At 42.3% G+C, this 27809-nt stretch overlaps 1 protein-coding gene across 2 annotated transcripts in view; it reads left to right on the forward strand.

Annotated features, from left to right (window-relative positions):
• The window catches only part of NOD1 (nucleotide binding oligomerization domain containing 1), an 86432-nt gene extending 76066 nt beyond the window's left edge, over nt 1-10366 (forward strand). For both annotated transcript variants that reach the window (XM_089652066.1, XM_089652068.1), the window contains exon 12: nt 6386-10366. In XM_089652066.1, the coding sequence (XP_089508192.1) occupies nt 6386-6464 (79 nt within the window). In that variant the 3' untranslated portion in view covers nt 6465-10366. The remainder of the gene's footprint in view (nt 1-6385) is intronic.
• The last annotated feature ends 17443 nt before the right edge of the window (nt 10367-27809 follow it).

The raw sequence follows: 27809 nt of genomic DNA on the forward strand, positions 1-27809 counted from the left end.
CACAAGAGCAAGTTCGCTCCAGAGCTGCAGCTCTATGAGTCCGTTATCTGTGCTGCTGCTCTGTGTGTTCTTGATCATCTCAGCCAATAAGGAGGGAGAGACCCTTGAGGCTCTTGTGCACATCACTGGATCGAGGTGGGGCTCAGACAGGTATGGGAGTGGGGGGGGGCTGCTGCATACAGAGGGTTTTTTACCTTCATGCATAGAATGCATGAAGGTGGGTGGTGCATGCGCAGAGCAGCCCCAGATGGCCGCGATTTGAGCTAGCTCTGCTCATCCTGGACACTCTGCCTCCTCTCCCTCCAGCTAGAAGGAGCCTACCGAGTCCCCGTGGGTTTTGGAGTGTGTGAGGGAGTGAACGGTGGCCATGGCTCTTCCACATTAGGTCCAGTCCAAGCAGCAGGCTGATCCTAAGATGCAGCGCCGGCTCCTATCCAAGATGGCGTCAGCCCCCCTGCAGATGAGATCACGAGGCATTCATTAGGAGAAACAAAGGATTCAGTTGACAGCTCTTTACAGTTCCCCTCTGCCTCGCAGCCATCCCGTACAGATCAAGATTCGGATCTGTTTGGTAAGATTCTAGGCATTGTTCGGGACGATATTGGCGAGATCTTTCGCAAATTATCAGAAGATTTACTCAAAGAACTTAGAAATGTGGGTGAGAGGGCTGCTCTTCTAGAACACAGAGTGGATGATGTTACTACAGTTCTGGATGGCCATGAGGGTGATATAGAAAATCTACAAGCAGAATTACATTCTCTTAAGAATCAACTCGAAGAGGCGGAGAATAGAGCTTGTTGCAGTAATATTTGTATGATGGGCCTGCGTGACACTCTTACAGATTTCAATGGCTCGATGTTATCCTTATTTCAAGAACTGATCCCTGATGTTCCGGTGGGTCGTTTGGAGATAGATAGGATACATAGGTCCTTAGGCCGCAGACCACCTGCAGGCTCACCTCGGGACATCATCTTGAAATTTCATTATTATAAAACGAAGGAACAGGTGATGCGAATGGCTAGAGAAATGAAGGCCCTTTCGTTTTAGAGTCACCCCTGTCAGATTTACTCTGAACTCTCCCAAACTACTATCTTGAAGAGGAGATCTATGAAGCCATATCTCAAATTCTTCAGGACAATCATATAATCCACCTGATCTTAAACGCTGTCTGGCAGAGCTTAATCTCCTAGATCCCTACTCTACTTTGCAGACTTCTTCAACGAAATCATCAGCACATCTACCTAGATTACTTCGCAGCCCGAGAGAGTCTTCCAATCGAGAAGCTGACAGAAGATCCCAAGCCATGGCCCGGCTTCATTCTCAGAACTTCCAACTGGTTGGAACGGGCTGACCTGCATGTCCTTTTGTTGTTGGTTTGTTTCTCTTTTTGCTGTCCCAGTGGCCTCTTTTTGGAAGTTTGGCAGCTGGGTGGGCCTACTCCTTTGATTTTGTGCAGGTACTGGGAGAGTGGGGGAGGGAGTGGTGATTGGCGAGGTTGGTTTTTCTGTGTTTTTTTTTTTCTTTCCCTTTCTCTCTATTCAGGTCAAAGCCCTCAATTGGGTTGGTTCGGGTGATGTTATATTGGTTTATTTGTTTGGGGGGCCTCCGAGTTGATGGTTGCATTGAGCCCAATTGGGTATGCGTTGGTTGACTTTTGGCCTTCTGACTGTGTCCTTCTCTGGATGGGTCGGAGGGCTCACAGTCTCAGCCTAGAAACATAATTGGTTCTCTGTCTCTGTTGTTACAAGAGGCCAGCTAATGGGGGCGGGCGACCCCTCCCAATCATTGCTGAGATATGGGGTGTTAAGGATGTTCGGATCCATTCCTTGGATTACTTTCGGAATAATTTGGGTACAGTCTCTTTGTCTGTTACTCTTTGAGAAGCGTATAAAGTGGTTATTAGGGGCCATATCATACAATTGGCTTCCAGGCGGCGTAAAGAAGGGGACCATCATCAGCAGACTTTGGAATGTGAGCTTGAAAGAATTATGGTCTCCAAGGCTGAGCTCCGACGGAAGGCGGATCTTCTTAGCACAGGCCTCAGTCTTTGTCTGACGAGTCTGAGCACCATTTGAGATGGTCTCGTCAGATGTTTTATGCGAATGGAAGCAAAATAGGGACTATGGTAGCTAATAAGTTACGATTGTTTGCCCCTCGACAACATCATTATACTCTGAAAACTAGGAAGTGTCTGAGAACCTCTAATCCCAGGCATATTGTGGATGAGGTTCTCCTCATCTTTCGAAACTTTATGCTGGCTCAGGGGATGCCCCAGCTGATGTCATTGACACGTTCCTTTGGGAGACTCCTTTACCTCATATAACAGACGATCAGAGGGACATGCTGGACGCTGATATTACACAGGACGAACTTCGGCAGACGATTCAATCATTGAAAGTGTATAAGCGTGCTGGCCCAGATGGTTTTATGGCTCTCTTTTATAAAAAATTTGCAATGTTGTAGTTCCTGTTTTGGCCCAGGTATTCAATCAGCTTAAATGGGATGGTCAGCTGACTTCGGAAATGCTATAGGCTCAGATTGTGATGATTCCTAAACCGGGAAAAGATCAGCAATCATGGTCGAACTATCGCCCTATTTCTCTGTTGAATGTGGATGTGAAAATTCTGACTAAAACTCTGGCTAATAGATTGAATGTGTTAATCCCTACCTTAATTGATAAGGATCAAGAGGGTTTTGTGCCTCGGCACCAGGTGGCCGATAATATTCGACGCTCTATTTTAATTAGTAATTTTGCTCTAATACGGTCTTATGTTTCTGTCTTTGGATATGACTAAAGCTTTTCATACTCTTTCCTGGACTTATTTACAGAGGGCCCTTGCAGAGGTGGGGTGTGGGAAATTATTTTCTGCAATGGATTTGACTTTATAGTATCCCGTCCGCTACGGGCTGTTATCATGGGGTTGAATCTTTTCGGTTTCCAATTAAGGGTGGTACGTGTCAAGGTTGTCCCTTGTCTCCTTTTCTTTTCATCATGGCCCTTGAACCCCTCGCTGTTGGCATTCGGCTTCATCCGGACATTTTGGGTCTCGAGTTGGCAGGTTTGCATCATCAGATTGCCATTTTTGCGGACGATATTCCAATGTATCTTTTTTCACCACTTGTTTCTCTCCCCAATCTCTTGTCGCTTCTGACTGGTTTCGCTCATGTCTTGGGATTACATGTAAATCCTACTAAGTCAGTGGCTATGAATGTTTCCCTTCCCCAACCGCTTGTGACACATCTTCAATCCCAATTTCCATTTCAGTGGACCTTCTCTTTTCCTTATTTGGGAGTCAAACTTACATCTTCTTATGATTTGTTGTATCAAGCGAATATTCCTTCTCTTTCTCAGCTAACCCAGTTGCTCTCTTCTTGGCAGTCCATGTCGTTATCCTGGTTTGGTAGGGCTCAAGCGATTAAAATTATTTATCTTCCCGAGCTACTTTATCCTTTTCAGGTGCTCCCTGTTTGGATTCCACCCCATATACTCTGTATCTTACAACTCCAAATTTTACGCTTTGTATGGGCTTCGGACATCCTCATTTGTCTCAACAGTTGCTTTACTGCCCACGTATTCAGGGTGGTCTTGGTCTTCCGAATGTTCATCATTACTATATTGCTGCCCAAGTTACTCCCCTTATTCAGCTTTTTTTCTCTCAAGGACTTACCCTTGTGGGCACTGATAGATACTTTGGGGACACATCCCCTTTTGCCTTCAGCCTTGCCCTGGCTTCCTCAGTCCTCGTGGCCTAAACTGTTGAATCCTGTCCTGACTCACTCTTTAAAAATTTGAAACTCGTGTAAGTATTCGGCGGGTCTAGTTTCCCCGCATTTACCTCTTTTACAATTATTCGACTGTCTGCTTTTTCCCCTTGGGGACTCTGATAAGATGGTCTTTCATTGGTGGATAACTCATGGTTTCATGACAGTTCACTCGTTAATCATGGGTCGGGGTATGCGTACGTTTGCGCTGCTTCGAGAGAGTCATGCTATTCCTCCTTCAGAGTTATTTCGTTATCTGCAATTACGTCATTTTGTTCTACCTTTGATTCGTAGACTGGATTCCCCCCGCACCTTTTCTGGTTTTAAATCGCTTTGTAAGGCGTTGGCTTCCACTAAAGATGCCCAATCTGAAATTTATTTATCAATCCGGAATCATATGGCTGAACTTCTACCTGCTTACTGTGCGCAATGGAATGTGGAGCTTCAGGCGGAAATTTCTGCTGAGGATTGGGGGTCTATGTGCCAAAGGGTTTCCCGATGCTATCGTAACATACCGGCATTGGAGAACTCCTATAAAGTAATTTCGAGATTGGTATTTTGCTTCATCTCAATTAGCTAAATTTATACCAGATTCTGACTCTCAATGTTTTTGGGGCTGCTTTCTAGAGGGTACGATGCTCCACATTTGGTGGACCTGTCCAGTGGCCCACCGCTTGTGGACTAGAGCTTATAATCTTATTTATTCAGTTACATCCATTAACCTTAAAAAAGATCCTATTGAGGCCTTACTTTTTAAGCCACTTCGTGGCCTACCTTGCAGACCCTGCTCTCTGGTCAATTTTTTTTTATGGCTACTAAACAGACTATTGCCGGTTCTTGGAAGTCCCCTACTCTACAATTTGAGGAGGTCAGGTCCAGGATCCAAGGCTTCTTTATCAATGAAAAATTGATGGCGGTGTTGGAGGATAAGCATGATAAGTTTCTCTCTGTTTGGCAACCGTGGGTGGATTATCATCCGGTTTCTCATTTTACCATGAGACGCACTAACCTATGATGTGTGGGGTTTCGCCTCTCCATTCCCTTTATGTCGGGATCCTGTCTCCCGGCTCTCCCCCCTTCCTTTTTGTTTTCCTGTTTTCTATGGATTGGGGGGGTCTGGGGAGTTTTTTGACCCCTTGGCCCTCTCTGGATCAACATATGGTTTGTTTATATTAGATCAATTGTTTATCATTTGTTATTGTTATCTAACAAATATATGATTCTCAGGGACAATATTGCCGTGTGTGTGTGTGGTTTTTGTTGCTGCCTTCTTTAAATGTATCTTTTATATTTCTGAATGTGGTTGTGGGCCTTAGGGCCCTCTGCCTTATATGTGTATTTCTTTGTTATATGATGTTTCCATATCCTCTATTGTTTGTTGTCGCTTTGTATCATATGATTTGTCATGGTTTGTATGTTTCTTTCAACATGCTTAATAAAATCTTTGGTAAAAGAATGCATAAAGGTGAAAAACCTTGAGCCTTTACAACTACTTTAACACCGTTGCTGTTGGACCTCCATTTCTAAAAGGTTTAATGCAGATGGCTGTAGCACTGAGTTTCAATTGTGGTGGCTTACTGAAAGCCATTCACCTTGTTTTTACCACTATGGCTAAAGTTTTCTTGTAAGAAAAGTTTGATCTACATTCCCTTTGGAGTGACATCTTTTCGGACCAACCCTAGATGTTCTCCTTACCTGTTAAGGTGTATTCCACTAGGTTTGTGAGCTTCTTCTAGGCTTTTTGGAATGAGGCAACTGTTTCCCAGACTTGTCTGTCATTTGGTTTTCTGTTTATATATTCTCTAAGTTCTATGAAGGGGATGCTTGTCTCATCTTGCGCCAGCTGTAGGGTTGCCACCTCATCCCTTTAAAACCGAACACATATTAATTACACAGGTTCTGTGGCTGATTAAGGTGGTAATTAAACTCACTTTGTGTCTTATGTGCATTAAATTAGCCTAAGGACCTGTGTAATTAATATGTGTTCGGTTTTAAAGGGATGAGGTGGCAACCCTAGCCAGCTGCAGGCAGCAGATTCTTTTGGCGGCTCTTTGAGATTTAGGCAGTCCCCAGTTTCCTGTTATGTGGTGCCCTTTATTGATTGTTTGCTCTGTTGCCCAACCCTAAATGGACTTACCAAAGTTTTAAGACTTCCTGTGTCTGTGTCAATGGAAAAAGAAAGAAAATAGGATATCCTGGAGTGCATTGAGCAACACATGCTGCAGTTTTTTTAGTTTACCAGTGTCCAATTCTCCTTTAGGTAGTAGTATAGATGCATGTATTTGTGGCTGTTAGTTTCAAAACCTTTTGGGAAGCAGAAGGTAGGTCTTACAAAGGGTGTAATATAAGGCCCTTCCATGCTGAAGCTGTCTGTCCACCACTGGCAGAAGAGAGGGAAGCAAGAAGAAAGGGCTTCCCAAAGGGTTGCTGATAACATGAAAACCTGGATCCTGCAGAAGCTCAGGTTGTTTTCTTTTAACATTTAAGTTGCAGGGAGATTGGCTTAATATTTAAGCAGTACTGGCAGCTATAAATATTTAAAAAAACATTTATTTGGAATCATTTGTGTAATGTCTAGAAATAATGGTAAATCAGGCCTTTAATGTTTTTTTTTCTGTTTAAGTTTACAAGGCAACCCACTGACACCAGGTGAAAATGAAAATGAACCTTTTCAAAGAAACTCAAGAATACGCATTAATTGACCAGTGCGCTTCAAGATCTTTAGTACATCATCTTCAAGAGGGTGCAGAGATAAGAAGCTGGACCACTGAGCCCAGGACTGTTACATTTAACTTACCTTGTAATCAGCCTTCTGAAGGGGTATTTCAGAGACAGGCTTAGGGAGAAATGGCCTAATTTATTGATTTGGTGGCAGTATTACTTTAATTTTGAAGCAGGTTCCCTTCAAGCTGCACACATACATGAGTAGGCACAATGTTACTACCAAAAGATCTTTGTCGATTTGTAATCGTGATTATGTGTGTTCATTCCTCTGACAGAGAGGGGGATAGCACTGAACAGACACTGCTGGTGCTGCCTTATCATATCAAGCAAAAACAGTAGTAATCTTATTGGCTGGGAAAATTCAATTCAAGTAGACAAGTGGATATCTGGGGAGGTTGGGGTGTGTGTGCGCAGGCATACAGCTATTCCCTGAAGAATCAGGCAAAGATTATCACATTTTCATCTAAGAAAACTTGACTTTCCACCACTAGAGTTAGAAGTAAACAAAGGGACTTCAAGGCCTATGAGTTCAGTTTACACACTACACTACACCAGAGTATCTACGCATATGACCATGTACATTTTCTGAAATTTATAACTGTAAAACCTTTAGTATATTTTAGATCTGTTCCGGACAAGTGTGCGTGTCCCTACTCACCATCTGGTGCATCTAAATATAACTTAAATAATGATGAATCTGAAATATAACCTTTATTCAAATATATATAAAATGTATGCTAAGCTGCAATAAATGCCTGTTGGAGTGGAATGTACTGTGCATAACAGTATGACTGGATACCATTAAAATGATTTACCTTACATCCAAATGGCTAATAACACCAGACCAGATGAAATGCCATATTGTTTTAGATGAAGTTACGCCATAAAGAAGACACTGTAGTTTGATCATAAGCCTATCAGATGGAATATATAATCTGTATTAAGGAGATAAAGTTACCCCATGGACAGAACTAATTGGATAGTATAATCTGTCTTGCTACAGATCTGTAATACTGGTACACTCATACAGGCCTTAATATCAGCCTCTAATGGACAAGTCCCATATATCACCATATCCAGTCAAAAATAGCTCAGTATCTTGAGGAATGCAAATGATGCACTATAAAGCGCAGTACAGACCACTCCAAAAAAGGGGGGAGAAGAGTGAATACCATGTGCATTCAAAAAGTGCTCTCAACGGAAAGAAAAAAAGAAACTACATGTTTTGCTCCAAAAAACAGAGCTTCGTCAGGAATACAAGTAATTAAAATAGGTCACTTAGTGGCTGAGAGTTGTGCTCAGTTGCCAAAAGGTATATTTTACCTTGAAGTAAACTGGAAATGTCTGCTCTTTCCTTCTGAAAATGCTAAACTGGCTGTTTTGCTGGTGCACTGGTTTCATTTAGCTCATTTTTTGTAGTGAGACAAATGACACCTTCCTTATTCTCTCAGTACAATTTTCATTTAATATCTTCATGACCAAAATACTTTTTTTTTTTTTTTTTTTTACGCCAAATGTAAAATGTCTCTTGTCTTGAGAAGGTTAAGTTCTCTGCTGCAAGGTTAATTAGAGTGTGCAACTGTGTGTGTTCATAATTCTCATACCCCCTGTGCAGGAACATTAGTGTTAGAGTTATTTTCACGTAACTACACTGCTAAACTTGGTCTGGGCATTTAGGCCTAGTTCGTATCTGTGCTCTGTGTTTTAGGTGCATTTTACATGTTTTAGGTGTTTTACCATTTCACTACATATAACATGCATTTTCATGAAGATGCAGCAAGCAGGATTGTTTTTATTGCAATACACCTAAATTGCACAGGTGTGTACAGGGTCTTAAGCTTTAAAAACCTTTGTACCCAAGAAGAGTTAAGTATACCGGTAGATGATCATATTTGCAATAATGCAGCAAATTGAAAATAGATTAGCAATGTATCCACCATCCATAGGTGATTAGTGGAAATCAGGAACAAAGGTACAGCTTCATTACGAATAGAGGTCAGAAATGTTCACTATCATCAGTCATGAAATGTCATGCCAGTAGATCTAAAGAGAACACAGGTGTGTGAATATGGAATTTCATGTGATATCATCTTGTTTCCTTTGCTCTTTTTATGGAGACGGATTGCAGCAATGTGAAATTTGCTACATTCTTTTGTGTGGGCATAGTTATAATTTTCTTTTCATTTAGGAGATAATTTTATTAGCAGGAAACAGATGAGGATGCTTCAGCGTCAGACAGTAGGCTAATTTATTTTCCCAGGTTGTTTGCTGCTATAGCCTTAGATGCTTCTTGTTAACTTTGCCAGTATCTAGGAAAGTGCAGAGGGATGTGGTAAATTGAGAATCTAAGGCCCCTTTCACACTGATGGTTCCATTAGATCTGCCTGTCAATTTATCAGGCGGACCCGATTGGGCCATCCATAGCTCTCTATGGACCGGCGGGTGTCAGCAGACGTGTCTGCTGACACCCGCCAGCATCTGATTCGATCCTGTTCACTAAAAACAGACAGATGGGGATCCGTTCCCAATCCGTCCGGCGGATCAGATTGGATGACAGTCGGATGGAAATGGACAGGTGGTCCATTTCCATCCAACCGCCTCATAGAGAACAGCGGGCTGTGTCTGTGTCCACTCTGCATAGCGGAGTGGACACAGAGCTGTCATACGCCTGCTCAACGGGGATCCACTTGACGGAGTCCATCCCATCTGAAAGGGGCCTAATAGTGTGTGTGTGTGTGTGTGTGTAAAAAAACAAGCTCTGACAGCTGTTCAAATCAAAAAAGAGCAAAGAAAAGGTGCATCTAACGATCATTAGACAGTCTATTGGTATTCTTCACTGAGCTGCATATTCTGACTTGACTGATTCTGGAAATGGTGAATTTCAGTTTTGTTTATGGACACTTTATCACCCACACTAGGCTTGGGCACTGAGAAAGCTGTATTATGGACTGACAGTTGAAGGCTCAATCTGTTCAAAAGTTATGTATTAGTACTAGGTGAAGCCTGGTGAGCTGAGTCAACCCCGGGGCTTTTTATATTTCTTAGATATTCCAACAGTGAGATTTTTCTGCTATCTGTTCCTGTGAACCTAGGTGTTCCTGCCCACGTTTGAGTGCCCCAGTACTTTATGCTGCATACTATAAAATAAATAATTCAGCAAAAAGAACCAAACTCCACTCATATAGGACATGGCAGGTGTGCAGACCCAAGAACTCACGTGCGGATATCCAATCACTAGAATTCCTAAAAAATTTTGGAAATAGGTGGTAAAACTCCAACATCTACCAAAAACTGAAATATCAACTTTGGGTGAATGGCCCTTCAATGATCGTAAGATGACCTTAGCTAGCTGGTGAACAAAAATGTTACCTACCAGACCATACATTTCCAGACCGTACATTCCTAATCTCAAAGGTTATATATATATATGTGTGAGCCGATTGGACAGTTTTTGAAATACTAAATGGGTTAATCCACAGATGCCTGGCAGAATCTTGTTAAAGGTTGTTTTCCAGGTCAATAGGCAAGTCAAATTTTAAATATAGATAGATATACACATACATACACTCATGAACTTATACTGTGATATATAAAACATAGCAATAAAAATGTTTTTTCATTATACTTTTATAGAACTTTGTATATACTTTGTTATATTATTTATTGGTTTTTACATATACTGTATATTTTATGTAGAAAATAACTATTTAAAATATGGTTATGTTTTTTGTTTTCAATAGTCTGGGAATATTTCTGCTTTGTTCCTAGAATATGGTTAATTGTACCTTCCAAAGTCCAATAATTTGTTATAGGCTTTGTCTTGTCTTTCTGTCTTGTAAAGAGGAAGTTAACTTTCTCAGTAAAAAGGACACACATTCTAGAGCTGAGTCATGTTTTCTTTGAATTTAAGATCCCTTTAACTTGCTGTCCTTTTGACTTTTAAGATTCTGCCATGCTGTACTGTTTATCATTAATGACCCATAGTGTAGGTCATATCTGGTTAAAGAATGTAAATTAAAGTTATTTATTTTGCTTGACCAATCTTAAAGTGGAACTTTACCCATAACAACTTGATAAAAAAAATGTTGTTTAGCAAGGAACACACATTCCACATTAATAATTATTCTACCAAAAATTAGTGTGTGCCGTAAATTGCCTCCTGAATTGTTCCTGTTTCTTCTTGCTGGAGGCTGCCATTTTGCTGAAGCCCAGAGCCCCTGAACAGAAGTAAATCAGAAGTGGAACTAAACCCATTGATTTAACGGTTTTAAAAAACATTTCTGGAATGCTATCTGCCACATTTGCTTGTGCTCTCAGCCACACTTTCAAACCAGCAAATGACTGGTGTTATAACTGATCACATGTGCAGCACCATGGCAGTTGCAGATCAACAGAAGTAGCTTCCTTGGTTGTAAAGGATATGAGGGTTTAATTCCGCTTCAAAGTTGTTAGCAGATCGGCCTCTACAGATTCAGCAGTGCCTTAAAATGGAGAGCAACTGAGCATGTGCAGAGAAGGGTGAGACAGTATTTTACTGGATTTTAAACAGTATAGACACTTATTTTTAATGTTTTATGTAGCTGTACTTGCATAAGGGGCCAGCCTGAAGTGGTGTACCAGGACTTGCACTTTAAAATGTAAGTCCAATCTCCACAACCCTATTTCTCATGTGCTAATATTTATTTAATTGTATACCTTATTTACAAAAAAAATGTCAAGCTGTTTTCATTTAACCTATCTAATTTTTTTGTATCTACAGTTCAGATTGTGGTGTTATGTGGATGACTTTAGTATTTTATTTAAAAAAAGACTTCCCTGTTTTCACTGAAAGCTGAGTTAGCTCATACAGTAGGTGCGCTGATCTCTAGACATACAGTAGGCTTTCCTTTCCCCTTGTATCCCCTTGATCTTTCATGGCAATAGCTACATTTAAAAGAGTGGGATGAACCAAGAGAGCACGGCAAAGGGAAGATTTATGAAAATGAGGATGTAAAGGTAATTAAATATCACTGAGAACATAATTATTTGTATTGTTATAGGCATAAAATACCGTATTTTCCAGCATATAAGACGACTTTTTAACCCATGAAAATCTTCCCAAAAGTCGGGGGTCGTTTTATACGCCGGGTGTCGTATTAAAAGCCAGTATCGGAGGAGGAAGACGAGGACGCTGAACTGGAAGAGACGGACGACGCCGAGCTGGAAGATGGGATGACCGATGTCTGATCAGCTGCACCATCAGGACCTTCCATCTGCCCCTCTACAGCATGAGGATCTGGAGATGCCGACCATTCCCCACGACCAACCCTGAGCGCCCCTGTAACAGAGCACTTTGATTGGCTAAACTTACCGGTACGTCCGAGCCGGTGTAGCGGCAAGATCTGTCTCCCGTGAAGATCTGTCGCGCTTGAAGCAACTGCGCATGTCACAGTTTTAGGCATAAGAAGCTGATCGCCGATCAACAACATCATCAAGCTGACACAGTTAACCCCTTTTCTGCTGCACCGCTGATCACACTTAAACACACCGCTGATCCCACAGATCACTAGCCGCCGCCGATGCTCCAGCAAGATGGATCAAAGATGCGTATTGGGGAGCATCATCGATCGGAGAGAGGACAGTTACATGGGGGGGCTGTGACATGGGGAGGACACTTAACATGTGGGGGGGTCAGTGACATGGGTGGCCATAACGTGGGGGGGCAGTGACATATGGGGAGGGAATGACATGCGGAGGACAGTGACATGTGGGAAGCCAGTGGCATGGGGGGGAAGGGACTGACATGGGATGACAGTGACATGTGGGGGGGGGGGGGATGTCATGGGGAGGATAGTGACATGGGGAGGACAGTGACATGTGGGGGGAGGGCCTGACATGGGGAGGACAGTGACGTGGTGGGGTCAGTGACACGGGGGGCTGTGACATGGGAGGACAGTGGGGGGGCTGCCATGGGGAGGACAGTGATGTGGGGGGGTCAGTGACATGGTGGGGTCTGACATGGGGAGGACAGTGACATTGGGGGGGGGCAGTGACATGGGGAGGACAGTGCCATGAGGGGGGGGCACTGACATGGAGAGGACAGTGACATGGGGGGGCCTGACATGGGGAGGACAGTGACGTGGGGGGGGGGCTGCCATGGGGAAGACAGTGACGTGGGGGGGTCAGTGACATGGGGCCTGACATGGGGAGGACAGTGACATTGGGGGGGGGGCAGTGACATGGGGAGCACAGTGACATGGGGGAGGACAGTGACAAGAGGGGGGCCGCTGACATGGAGAGGACAGTGACATGGGGGAGCCTGACATGGGAGGACAGTGACATTTGCGGGGGCAGTGACATGGGGTAGTCTTATACGGCGAGTATACAGTTGTGTCCAAAATTATTCAACCCCCAATGCTGTAAAGGGGTTTAGGGACTATAGTGTACATTTGGAATTGTATTCAGAATCAAATCCTACAAGGACGTTGTAACTACCCAAATGCAACTAAAATGACATCAATTGTTTATGTAATACAGTAGTAAATGGTTCTTATGTGGTTTCTTCATTGCCACAATTATTCAACCCCTTAAAGACTACCACTCTGAAGAACAGAGGTTCATACAGGTGCTTTCCATCAGGTATTGAAAACACCTGTGGATGTCACCGAGCAGCAATCAAGCATAATAAGCACCAATTAGGCAGCTTTAAAATGACTGTGATACTCAGCTCCTTCTAGACATTTACTGGTGTGGTTACAAACATGGTGAAGGCAAGAGAATGGTCCAGGAAGACAAGAGAAGAGGTGATTTCTCTTCACAGGAAGGGCAATGGCTATAAGAAGATTGCAAAGATGTTAAACATACCAAGAGACACCTTAGGAAGCATCATTCGCAAATTCAAGGCAAAGGGCACTGTTGAAACGCTACCTGGTCGTGGCAGAAAGAAGATGCTGACTTCGACTGCTGTGCGCTACCTGAAGCGTAGAGTGGAGAGAAGTCCCCGTGTGACTGCTGAGGAACTGAGAAAAGATTTGTCAGATGTGGGTACAGAAGTTTCAGCCCAGACAATAAGACGCACACTGCGTAATGAAGGCCTCCGTGCCAGAACTCCCAGGCGTACCCCCTTGCTGTCTCCAAAGAATAAGAAGAGTCGACTGCAGTATGCCAAAAGCCATGTGGACAAACCACAAAAGTTGTGGGATAGTGTTCTGTGGACTGATGAAACAAAATTAGAACTGTTTGGGCCCATGGATCAACGCTATGTTTGGAGGAGGAAGAACAAGGCCTATGATGAAAAGAACACCTTGCCTACTGTGAAGCATGGTGGAGGGTCAATCATGCTTTGGGGCTGTTTTGCTTCTGCAGGTACAGGGAAGCTTCAGCGTGTGCAAGGTACCATGAATTCTCTTCAGTACCAGGAGATATTGGATGGAAACGTGATGCAGTCCGTCACACACCTGAGGCTTGGGAGACGTTGGACCTTTCAACAGGACAATGATCCCAAGCATACCTCCAAGTCCACTAGAGCATGGTTGCAGAGGAAAGGCTGGAACATTTTGGAGTGGCCATCGCAGTCACCAGACTTAAATCCGATTGAGAACCTCTGGTGGGACTTAAAGAAAGCAGTTGCAGTGCGCAAGCCTAAGAATGTGACTGAACTGGAGGCCTTTGCCCATGAAGAATGGGCGAAGATACCCGTAGATCGCTGCAAGACACTTGTGTCAAGCTATGCTTCACGTTTAAAAGCTGTTATAACTGTAAAAGGATGCTGTACTAAGTACTAAGATTGAATGTCACTTGGGGGTTGAATAAAACTGATAATGCTGTGAGCACAGAAAAGACATTTGTGGTTATTTCATTATAACTGTTATGTTATATTTGTCTGACCTACAAGTGCCTCTTTAATGTAAATGTAAGCAAGATGACTGAATGATCAAAAGCAATGTCAAACTGGCCAAAACACTCAATTTCAGTGGGGGTTGAATAATTTTGGACACAACTGTAGCCCAAACCCTATATTTTAACAGGAAAAGTAGGGGGTCGTCTTATATGCCGGAAAATGCGATATAAAACCAATACAAAGAATGAGGGCTTGTGCAAAGCAGTAAATGATAATATTACTGAATAAAAAAAATAAACTTAAAAGTTTCAGGAGACAATATTATTTAACACAAACAAACTAAACTTACCCTGAAGCTGCACATATGCTCTTGTTTTTTTTTTTATTCAGCCTGTGGTCTGAATGAAAAAAATCTTTAAAAAAACTTTCCATCCACACTATACAGCATAGATGGATAATCTCGCACTGCTTCTATTGTATTTTTACAGCCGCTGTCGGTGGTTGTCACAATATCTAAACAGGGCAGCATCAGATAGTATGCTACCGCAATTAGTTTCAAAAATATTTATCCATCTTCTTCAATTTCTCATAAAGCATGTAAGGCAAATTTCATAGTGTATGACCAGCTTAACCCCTTCACACCTAAGGGTAAAACAAATCTAAATGCCTAAGTACAATTTTGCAACGTTGACATGTGTTCGTAAAACCATACATATCACAACTACTTTGTACATCCAGGTGGATTATACCTTGTTTTTTTTCAGGACAAATTGGGCTTTCATTTGGTGGTAAATGGTAATGGATATCTCCTAGATTTTTTTTTATTATTATTATTATTATTATTATTATCAAAGGAAAACTGGCCCAAAATAGAAAAAAAAAATATTTTTTTTTCATTTAGCTGTGTGTTTCTTGTTACTACCATAACCTACCTCCAAAGAACAACCCAAAATAAATTCTCCAGCTCTTGACGATCGCAGCGATATCATATATGTGTGTTTGTTGTTTGTACCCGTAGTACAGCTCAGAAACAATAGTGCACATTGTGTTTTTGTCTTTTTTTTTTTTTTATATACCTAAAACACATTGACACTGACACCAATTTATAAAAAAAAAAAATCCTGACCTTTGACCCTGACCTTTTGACCTTGACCCTGCCCTGGTCCCAAACACTTACCCTGGCAGTGAACTAGATTAAACCTTGATCTAGGTATTTTTTCTTTTATTTTTTAATATTTATTTATCTTTATTTTTTTTTTACAAACATTTTTTTCTCTCTATGCCAGGAGTTAGAGAGATACAATGTATATCTCTTCTCCATTGATAGAGAGAGAGAAAAAACAAGGGTGCCAGGCTGTACAGTGACTAATCACTGTGATAGCCAATCAGAGGCTATCACAGCGATCATGTGATCTGGAATCGAGAGTCCCGGGTCCCAATTGTTAGAACGGGACCCGGTGCTCTCATTGACACCGCAGTCTTTGTGCTGGGATCGCGCCGTGCGGCGCGCTCCCAGCACAAAGACAGGTACGCAAGTATGCAGCCCCATGGAAAAAAGCTCAATTCTGTGAGGCCCCATATTTGTGTTACGTCAGCGTCAAGGGGTTAACATAATATACTTTGAAAGAAAGTGCTTTTATAATTTTTGACCCCCTCCTCTTCCCATATGTACTATTACCTCCATCCCTGAATTTTACTGAAGGTTACTGACATGAGCCATGAGCTGAAGGTAAAATATGTGTCTGGTGTCCAGAGTATAGAGGCAAAAAGGATATCTGAATCCACCTGATCACAGTCCAGGTAGGGTTGATATATCAACATTATTTCTGTTCCAAGCTAGATTATTGTGTTTATTTGCGCAGACATTACAGCAGGCAATACCAGTGAGGTATAGTTCTGAATGCAATCACCTTTTCAGATAAAATGCAACCAAAAACTGATAGAACTTATAACAAATACAACAACAACAAAAAAAACCAAAATGTACTTTTTGGCAGTTTAATATGACATCTCACATGACTAATATTTTCTTTCCAAGCCAGAAGTTCAAGGTTCAAGCTCCTTTACATGTTTTAATCAGATAACAGGTGCCGGAGTACTAATAAAAACAAGAGTAGAATGCAAAGTATCACAACTGACATATGAGTAGTAGGGTCAGGTGACTATGACAATTGTGAAACTTTAGAATGAGAAAGCCAGGTGCAGAGCAATATCTAACTAGTCTCAGTGTGATGCTCTGATTCCTTTGATTTCCAGTCTCACCAGATTTTAACCAGTATTGTCACTAATGTGCTGCTGTCAGGAGCGTGGAATTCTCCTGTTCTGTGGCAACTGCTGGTCTCATTCCAGCATCCAGCTTTAGCTAAGCTGTACTCTCCTTGTCTGACTGTCCACTTGCAGGGTGATTGCTGCAGACACAGCCTCTGGGTAGAATCCAAACATGTTTTAAGCGTGCCAAGCCCTTATTGTCATGCTTGCGATAGTGTTTGTAACATGTGCTTCAAGCTCCCTATTTACCTGCCTTGTTTCAATGCCTTAACCTTTACCTTTGCCCGTTCCCCGCTCTACCAGCTACTTTGGATTTCCTTGTTATCAACCTCAGATTGGACTTCAGGCTACTTTCTGAACTCTGCCTGCCATTTTATCATGTATTTGACCCTGACTACTCTCTGAATGTTGCCTGCACTGAATCTGGATTGCCAGTAGACCACTTTGCCTGACTGCCAACCCCAAGTATCTGTTTGCTGTACTTGACTCGCTCCTGCCCTGGCATTGTAGCCAGGCATTGTGCATAAGACCTGGGGGCAACTAGGGGGAGTACCAGTAGGCCTGCTTGCCTTATGGGAAAGGGAGCTGCTATAGTTAGGAACACAGAGCCATAGTGCCTGACCACCGACACTAATGGGTAGACGTCACTGCTGATTGCTGAAGTGGAATCTTTTCCCGAGCACCTGCACTGCATTTATCTCCTTACATCTTTATTCTGTGATCTGTGCTTCCTCAATGCTGGAACCATTGCTGGTTCTTAAATATTTCCACACCAGTTATTGGATCAACCAACATCAAGGGGGCATTTTTTGATATGAAGAAGCAAATGCCTGCTCCTCTACACAGAGAGTGCACAGTAAGGCATGTTAACACAGTAATAGGGTAAGGATTAGCTGCAGGGAACCCCTCAGAAATATTGGTGACTATCCTTTGTCCTCTCCTTGACTTGTCTGGGCAAATCTTCCAGATTCAGGTCTCTTTAGAAAGAACTCTTAGTACTTAACATGTCCCTATCTCTTGACCCGTAAACTTAACCAAGTGAGCCATACTCTAACCTCAAAAATGGTCAGCTGATGCTTAACTTATATCTGTATTCTGAACTGTTGGGTACTTGATTAACAACTCGATTTGCTCTAAGTCTTGCGTCAATTATTTTATGTGCCAAAATCATGGTGCCAAACACTATAACTCCACTTATGTTTACAAACCAATGGAACTAGACTTTTCTGCTAATAACCAAATGCTTCCTGTAGCTGCTGGTTACACACTGCACTGGGGTTAGAAAGTATTTCCTCCATTACTATATACAATTGTTGGTTCATGATTATTTTTGGGAGGTCTTTTTTCAATGTCTTGCTTCAGATTTGGCAGCACAGTGGCTAAGTGGTTAGCACTTCTGCCTAGCAACCCTAGGGTTGGTGGTTTGAATCCCAACCATGACTGCCTGGAGTTTGCATGTTCTCTCTGTGCCTGCGTGGGTTTATTCCCACACTCCAAAGACATGCTGATAGGTTTAACCCTTTGAGGACCAAGGGACGTATTTGTTCCATGTTTGTAATTGCGTGTATCATCTGATTAAGAACTTAAAACTCTTTTTTTTTTTTTTTGGTTTGAGTCAAAATATTAGTTCTTATCAACAAACAACAAATGGATCTAGCTTTTTGCCAATTATTTCATGAAATGGCTTAGTTACAGCAACTGTATACGAACTTTAAAAACAAAAAAATTGATTCTTTTGGCGTTCCAAAACCTTACGGTCCTCAAAGGGTTAACTGGATCCTGTCCAAACTGGCCCTAGTATGTATAGATGTTAGGGACCTTAGATTGTAAACTCCTTAAGGGTAGGGACTGATGTGAATGTACAATATAGATGTAAAGTGTTGTGTAAATTGTCAGTGCTATATACAGTTGTGTTCAAAATAATAGCAGTGTGTTGAAAAAAGTGAATAAAGCTCAAAATCCTTCTAATAGCTTTTATTTCCATACACACAAATGCATTGGGAACACTACACATTCTATTCCAAAGCAAAACATGAAGAAAAATAGATCAAATTTGTGTTGTTCCTCTTAAAAAAAAAAAATTGAAGAAAACAATATTAGACTGTTCAAAAATATAACAGTGTTTGTATTCTTCTTTACAAACTCAAACATTCACTATATAAACTGAAAAATGTTTGAAGATTTTGCTTTCCTTTGAATCACTTAATGAATATTTAGTTGTATAAGCACTGTTTCTGAGAACTGCTGTACATCTGTGTTGCATGGAGTCAACCAACTTCTGGCACCTGTGAACAGGTATTCCAGCCCAGGATGATTGGACTACATTCCACAGTTCTTCTCTATTTCTTGGTTTTGCCTCAGAAACTGCATTTTTGATGTCACCGCACAAGTTTTCTATTGGATTAAGATCCGGGGATTGGGCTGGCCACTCCATCACGTCAATCTTGTTGGTCTGGAACCAAGATGTTGCACATTTACTGGTGTGTTTGGGGTCGTTGTCTTGTTGGAACACCCATTTCAAGGGCATTTCCTCTTCAGCATAAGGCAGCATGACCTCTTCAAGTATTCTGATGTATTCAAACTGATCCATGATCCCTGGTATGCGATAAATAGGCCCAACACTGTAGTATGAGAAACATCCCCATATCATGATGCTTGCCCAACCATGCTTCACTGTCTTCACAGTGTACTGTGGCTTGAATTCAGTGTTTGGGGGTCGTCTGACAAACTGTCTCCGGCCACTAGACCCAAAAAGAACAATCTTACTTTCATCAGTCCACAAAATGTTGCGCCATTTCTCTTTAGGCCAATCAATGTGCTCTTTGACAAATTGTAAACTCTTCAGCACGTGTCTTTTTTTTCAACAGTGGGACTTTGCGGGGGCTTCTTGCAGATAGCTTGGCTTCACATAGGCGTCTTCTAATTGTAACAGCACTCACAGGTAACTTTAGACCTTCTTTGATCTTCCTGGAGCTGATTGTTGGCTGAGTCCTTGCCATTTTGGCTATTCTTTTATCCATTCGAATGGTAGTTTTTCACTTTCTTCCACGTCTTTCAGGTTTTGGTTGCCATTTTAAAGCATTTGCAATCAATTTAGTTGAGCAGCCTATCATTTTCTGCACTTTTTTTATGTTTTCCCCTCTCCAATCAACTTTTTAATCAAGGTACGCTGTTCTTCTGAACAATGTCTGGAACGACCCATTTTCTTCAGAATTTCAGAGAGAAATGCACTGTAACCAGCATGTACAATATTTGCTGCCTTCCTTCCTTAAATAAGGGCAATAATTGCCACCTGTTTTTCAAAGAATGAATGACCTCACTAATAGAACTCCACACTGCTATTATTTTGAACATGCCCCTTTCAATTACACAGAATCAGAAGCATGCATGTCATGACTGTTGGGTCTGTTGGATTTCTATTACTCTACTACACCTGCTAGTAAATTATTTGCCATGTAGAAATATCATTTCTACCAAAAACAGTGATTGATCAGGTTAGTGATGTCTGACTGCTATTATTTTGAACACAACTGTAAGTACCTCTAATAAATAGATCACACAGCATTTCAATAGGAACGAGGTCAGGAATCTGTCTGTTATTCTAAAATACAGATTTTATTAAATTTAAGCAACTTGGTTTAATCCTGAGCTTCCATGATCGTCTGCTATAGAATGTCCTGACTTGCATCCTCGATGACTGCAAGCTGTCCAAGCCATTAGACACCAAAGCAACCTCACAACATTACATCTTTCAATGTTTAATTGATTTATTTCATTAATGTTTTCATAAATATTAATAGGCTGGCAAATGCAGGAAAATGCACAAAAACTACTCTATACACAGTTTTTTTTTTTTTTTTTAAATCACTCTGCACCAAATTGCTTGGTACTGAGATAACATGCATTTTGGTAGCTGCAAACTCACACGTTTGCTTCATAGGTGGAGATGCCATTAAGAATACCTCTACAGGGTCGTTTCTATGTGGTGCAGTTCCATACAGCAAGTGGTGTGAACAGGTCCTTTGGTTAGGTTTATACTAACCCGCATGGTAAAACATAGTGTTTCACAAGCCACCGTCAGTGTCTGCTACTGCAGGGAGCAGTGCAATGCTCATTTTTAGTGCATCACATTCATTATTTTTACCTTTATTTGAAGTGTCACTTCATGTTTCTGCACAGCGGCATGGTGCCATACAGAAGTGGTGCCATCCAGTATGTACCATCCAGTGGGTGCCATACAGGAGTGGTGTCATCCACAAGTGGTGTCATACAGTATCTACCATCCAGGAGTGGTGACATCCAGTGTGTACCATCCAGGAGTGGTGCCATCCAGTGTGTACCATCCAGGAGTGATGCCATCCAGTGTGTGTCATCCACAAGTGGTGCCATCCAGTGCGCTGCAGAAAATTGCAAATATGCTGCATTTTTCCACATCAGTCTATTTTGTATGTTAAATTTGCAGATACTTCTGATAAAAAGCAAAGCATCTATTTATTTTTAAGCCTGATTCTGTTGTTTTCGTTTTGTTGTTTTTTAAATGCCCCAGTTGATTTGTAAAAAAAAAATGTAGCTCAGACTATACTACTTACCTTTCCAGCACTCGCCCCTCCAAAGTAATTTTTATCTGCTGCTAGATGTCCTTGGTCTTCCTAGTTGATTACCAGCCCCCTAAGGTGGCCATCATGGCTCCCTGCATTCACAATGTAATGGTGCACAGAGTGGCGCTGGCTGTTTGCAACAAGGACTACCTAGCACCGGAGAATAGGAAGAGAATCCACCTCCTTACGTGACCAACCTGAAGCCTTGGAAAACATTAAAGTATTAAAGAAAAAGTATAAAATACATAGAGGTAGAATTGGGCTTTAAAGGAAAGCCATGCTGATAGGTTGTTGACCTCTGTTATCCTGCCATATTGGCTTTACTGCTCTCTGAATCGCTTCTGGGAACAAATGTAGTGATCAGGAGATCTGAATTCACTGGCTGCATGCTTATAGGTAGTTGGCAGAAAAGTCCTGAAACCAGAGACCTCTAGACAAGTAGCATTTTCAGGTCAGAAATGGCAGCTTTCATAATACTCTGATACAAGATTCCTCTAAATTGACATCAAGCAATGAAATAGATGGATACAATCAATGTTAACTTGGGACATACAGAGCACGTGTCACCTGTCATTGATGGTTCCCTTTTTTTGTCTGGTTCCAGTAACGAAGGCATGCTTTCATACAGTCTTCTGCAGCCTTTTGAAATTTTGTTGTGAAATACCAGCCTGTGGTTTTTGTGGCTCTACTTACCCTTCCTTGTTATTGTGAGCACACTTTCATGTGACATTAGAATCAATTCCCACTAGATGAAGTACATGAATGTTAGAATAATATATATATTTTTGTGGATATTTACATATTTGTTTTAAAGGCTTGTTCACAAATAATGGTTGGGGAAGGGGGTTGGGTGTTAAGTCTCTGCGGATAAGCTGTGCTTTTACCCCCAAACTGCTACCCTCTTTAGCTGCAAAGGCCCAAGTCAGCCTCTTTTTGTGCCTGAAAAAGTCTCTAAATTTAAAACTATATTTCCAGTATGTGTTACTACCTCCTCTGAGTCTGATCCCACCTGTGTGTGAGATGGTCTCTTCAATTATGAAAGCAGTCTTTTCAGGGTAAGAATGTGTTGAGCTTGAATTTAAGACTGGTCCTCCACACTCTTCATAGGCTTAGCCATTGCCGCGATCACCTAAGCCTTTGCCAGTGCCGTGTTCCTCCGAGACTTTGCCAATGCCACAGTTTCCTGAGACTTTGTCAGCGCCATGCTTTTCTGGGACATTGTCTGTACCACACCCAAGACCCTTTTAACTCTGTTTTTGTAATGCGTTCTGTTCATGAGCCTTTTTTTCCCCCTATGTCTGAAAGCCTCCCAGTTACTTTCGTCTGTACAGTTAATTACCATTCTCATTTAATATAAGCAATTGTTTGGGCATCCTTTCTTGCTGCGCAGTCCAAGTGCCAATCTGATTCCTATTCTGTCCCATCATGCCTAGATACTGCCTTTGACCAGACCTTTTACCAGGTGGCCCCTCCTTTCAACCAGGACTTAAAACTAGCAATGACAGAGTGAGTTTTGATGTTGTGTATATTCTTACACAGGAGTCTCCACACTTTTGAAACAAAGGGCCAGTTTACTGCCCTTCAATCTATAGGGGGGCGGACTGTGGCCAGTGGGAGAAGAAAATGCCATGGGCTTGGTTTACTAAATAGGGGTTAAAAAATTTTACATAATTGGTTTCAGTGGGAGAAATAGTGTCCCATCATTGGTGTCGGTGGGAGGAATAACGTCCCATCATTGGTGTCGGTGGGAGGAATAGTGCCCAATCATTGGTGTCGGTGGGAGGAATAGTGCCCAATCATTGGTGTCGGTGGGATGAATAGTGCCCCATCATTGGTGTCCGTGAGAGGAATAGTATCCCATCATTGGTGTCAGTGGGAGGAATAGTATACCATCATTGGTGTCAGTGGGAGGAATAGTGCCCCATCATTGGTGTCAGTGGGAGGAATAGTATACCATCATTGGTGTCAGTGGGAGGAATGGTACCCCATTACTGATGTCAGTGGAAGGAATAGTACCCCATAATTGATGTCAGTGGGAGGAATAGTGCCACATTGTTGGTGTCAGTGGGAGGAATAGTGTCCTGTCTTTGGTGTCAGTGGAAGGGATAGTGCCTCCAAGGGCCAGATAAAAGCAAGCAAAGCAAATGCCATGGGCTTGGTTTACTAAATGGGGGTAAAAAAATTTACATAATTGGTGTCTGTGGGAGGAATAGTGTCCCATCATTGCTGTCACTGGGAGGAATGGTGCCACATCATTGGTGTCAGTGGGAGGAATCGTGCCCCACTGTTGGTGTCAGTGGGAGGAATAGTGCCCGATCATTTGTGTCAGTGGGAGGACTAGTGTCCCATCATTGGTATCAGTGGGAGGAAAAGTGCCCCATCATTGGTGTCAGTGGGAGGAATAGTGTCTCATCGTTTGTGTCAGTGGGAGAAATAGTGCTTCATTGTTGGTGTCAGTGGGAGGAATGGTACCCCATTACTGGTGTCAGTGGAAGTAATAGTACCTCATAATTGATGTCAGTGGGAGGAATAGTGCTCCATTGTTGGTGTCAGTGGGAGGAATAGTGCCCTGTCTTTGGTGCCAGTGGAAGGGATAGTGCTCATCTGTTTTTTGGGGGCTAAATGATTCCGTGAATTAGGATTGGATTGAGCACCACGTGCATTTCTTTCTTTCTGGTCCTTGTTATTGCCTTAAGGGAAGAAGAGCTGCTATAGGCAAAGCTGCATTTGCCAGATCTAGTCCCAGAGAATCAGTGTTGGAGCGAGCATAGTACAGTTAGGGTAGGAGTAGTGGTGTTATTTAGGTTTTGTGCTGCCATAGGCAACACAAAAATTGTGCGCCCCCATTCCCCAATGAGAGTTCTTACAGCACTCATCTTCATAGCTGGAGCCATGATTAGGAATGCCCAGGTGAGCTCAGCCAGTTATCTGGACATCCCTGGGAACGACAGTCAGGCTCTGCCACCCCCCAGCAGCCCACAGCCTTGTTCGGATCCCATGTGGGGTGAGCGGAGCTCATGCAGTGCCCCACCGGGTCCCCATCCTCACGTGTGACCCTTCTTTCGGGGGACGTCACCTCCCCCTGAAAAATTCCACCCATTGCAAACGCCTTGTTTGCCTCGTGGTAAATATGCCCCTGAGTAGGAGCAGACACATTAAGGTGCCTGCTATAAAGCCTATATTCAGGTTTGGTTCTCATTGTCTCAGTACAGAGTATTTTAAAGTGGTAATAAAGTAATTTTTTTCTTTTGTACTTACAGGTAAGCCTATAATAAGGTTTACCCGTAGGTCCAGTAAATATCTCCTAAACGTGCACTATTTAAGAGATATTTACTTTAGTGATGTCACTGGCGCATGCACACTACGCGCTCAGTGGACGGCGTACCATCCATTGAGAGAGCCGGGCCGCAGCTCTGGCTCCAATGCACATGTGTGGGAACAACATCATCGTAGCTTGGCCAGTCAAATGGCCAGAGGCCACAAACCCGGAAGGGAGACCGGGTGCAGCTGGAAGCCCCGGGGAGTAGAAACAGTGCTCTGCTGGAGGGCTTCTGGTGGTTTTTTTTGTGGTTTACTACTTTAAGTAATAACTACGTTTTTATGTACCACTTCTTGCTAATAGTGACTATTACTTCTTTTTTTTTTTTATGACTTTGCTATAGATCTAAACGATTTACCACTTAGGCATATCACCTTACCTCCTGTACAAATAAAGCCAACTCCACCCTTAATAGAAAGTGCCTAATAGGAAGAAGACATGCCCATCATACATGTGGGAACACACATTGTTGGGGTTTTTTTGGCCACTTGCAGATGAACCGATCTCTGAGAGGGGCAAAACCAGGATGAGCAATACACAGACAGAGCCTGAATCTGCACAGCATTTAGGCTGTTGGGCCTATATGTGTAGTCTGCCATCGGCCAAGGTAAGGTTGTGGAAGAGTTTGATAGCAAGTCATCAGAAAAACATGTAGGCCACAGAAGACTCCTGTAAAGGTAAATGACATAGGGGGTTTATGGACAGAATGTGCACCAACAATAACATTTTTTGTTACCTTCCAAATGTCATTTCTGCAGTGCAGGGTACAACCCCCCCAAGATATAAGGATTTGATTGGTTGCTATGTATGGCATACTTTTCATGCATGAGCCTTTGAGTTTTAATCTTTAACATAGTATGCTATGCTTTTGTGTTTTTTTCAGTTTACAGAATTTCCTTAAGCTACATAGTTAGTCTGGCTGAAAAAAGACGAAAGTTCAACCATAGAAAGAAAAAAAAAGTTTTAATCCTCTACGCACAGTTGATCCAGAGGAAGACAAAAAAAACCCAGCAAAGCATGATCTAATTTGCACCTGCTGGGAAAAACAAATTCTTTCCTGATCCCCCGAGAGGCAATCGGATATTCCCTGGATCAACTTTCCCTAAAAATGTTAGTATCCAGTTATATTCTTTGTATCGAAGAAAGAATCCAGGCCTTTTTTAAAGCAATCCACTGAGCTGGCCAGAACCAACTCTTGAGGGAGTCTATTCCACATTTTCACAGCTCTCACTGTGAAGAAACCTTTCTGTGTTTTGGAGATTAAATTTCTTTTCCTCCAGATGTAAAGAGTGCCCCCTTGTCCTCTATGATGACCTCAGGGTGAATAACTCTACACCGAGTTCACTACATGAACCACTGATGTATTTATACATGTTGATCATATCCCCCCTTAATCTCCTCTTCTCAAGAGAGAATAATTCAGTTCCTCTAATCTTTCCTCATCGCTGATCTCTTCCATGCCTTTGGTTGCCCTTCTCTGCACTTTCTCCAGTTCCCCAATGTTCTTTTTGTGAATTGGTGTCCAAAACTGAACTGCATATTCCAGATGAGGTTTTACTAATGATATGTACAGGGGTAATATGATATCTCTCTCTGGAGTCTATACCTCTTATAAAACAAGAGAGGATTTTGCTTGCTTTAGAAACCGCAGCTTGGCATTGCATGCCATTATTAGGCTTGTGATCTACCAGAACTCCCAGATCCTTCTTCACCATTGATTCCCCCAGTTGTACCCCCCCCCTAGTATGTATGATGCATGCATAGTCTTAGCCCCCAAGTGCATAACATTACATTTATCAACATTAAACTTCATTTGCCACATAGTTGCCCAATTAAACAGTGCATTGAGGTCGGCTTGTAAATTGAGGACATCCTGTAAGGATGTTATTCCACTGCACAGCTTGGTGTCAGCGGCAAAGACTGAAATGGGATTTATAATCCCAGACCCTATATCATTTATAAATATATTAAAAAGTAAGGGTCCCAACACTGAACCTTGGGGTACACCACTGACAACCCCAGACCATTCAGAGTATGAATCATTACCCACTACTCTCTGAACACGATCTTTTAGCCAGTTTTCTATCCATTTACATACAGATCTTTCCAAGCCCATAGACTTTACCTTACACATTAGCCGTGTGTGGGGAACTGTATCAAATGCTTTGCAAAACCAAGTATACCACGTCCACCACCACCCCTCTGTCCAAGGTTTTGCTCACCCCCTCATAAAAAGAAATCAGATTTGTATGACAACTTCTCTTTCATGAATCCATGCTGTCTGTTGCTTATTTTTTTTCCAGCAAGAACTTCTATGTGGCCTTTTATTAAACTCTCCAGTATCTTCCCAACTATAGAAGTTAAACTAACAGGTCTATAATTGATTTGGTAAAGCTGCATTTGCATGGGTGTTCAGCCACTCTGCGAACCCAGAGGTAAGAATCTACAGATTTCTGCAGCTGGGATTGATAGGTGTGACAAGCAAGCCTATGCTGCACATTGATAGGCTGTTGGACGCCTCCGGCGATTATCTTTAGTACAATGATCATAGCTTGAAACACCATGGAGTGCATTATGGAAGACACTGCTATTCCAGGAACAGGATGGGAGGTGTGGCATATTAAGTTGTGAATTGTTGTCAAATTAGGCTGGGTTCATACTGAATTTGCAGCGTTTTCTGTGTGAATTGGGCACCGCATCAGAATCGCACCCCGTTCACCCTGGGGGGCTTCAGAATTCTCTGCCTATAGGCTCCTGAGATGTAAATTCGGCCCTGCTTATAAATGTGATTTTAAAGACCCGCTGTACACTACTGAGCACTCTGGTGCAGCAAGCAGGTTTCTCCCACTGCCTTTAATGAGAGATGAAAAGTAAAGTATTAACACATTTTCAGGAAAAAATAACAGACAGGAGTCCAGCATTTTTTTTGTTTGATTGAGAGCAGGGGTCTCCAAACTAGCCCGGGAACCACAGCCAGCATGCTACAAGATTTTAACTGGCCATGAATAACCCACCTTGCTAGCAGTGATGTGCTGGTCTGTGTATCATAATACAGGGACTGACGTCTAGTACCAGCCAGCCATTCCCCAGAACAGATATGCACCCCCTCCCTCTGCCATGGTTGGTTGATAAAACATAGCAATTAAAGTGTTTCTAAATCTCAGACATGAAATATGAACAAAGCTTATCCCTCCTATAGTGTGTCTCAATTAAGAGCACTAAGTATAATTTCTGTCTGCTGCTTTGTTCCTCTGCTATCAGAATGAATCACTCCTGACAGGTTTTCCTAATACCTAGAGAAAAATGGTGATGGGGAGGG

This window comes from Staurois parvus, unplaced genomic scaffold (assembly GCF_062004578.1).
Source record: "Staurois parvus isolate SC_StPar_1 unplaced genomic scaffold, SC_StPar_1.0 ptg000670l, whole genome shotgun sequence".
NCBI lineage: Eukaryota > Metazoa > Chordata > Amphibia > Anura > Ranidae > Staurois > Staurois parvus.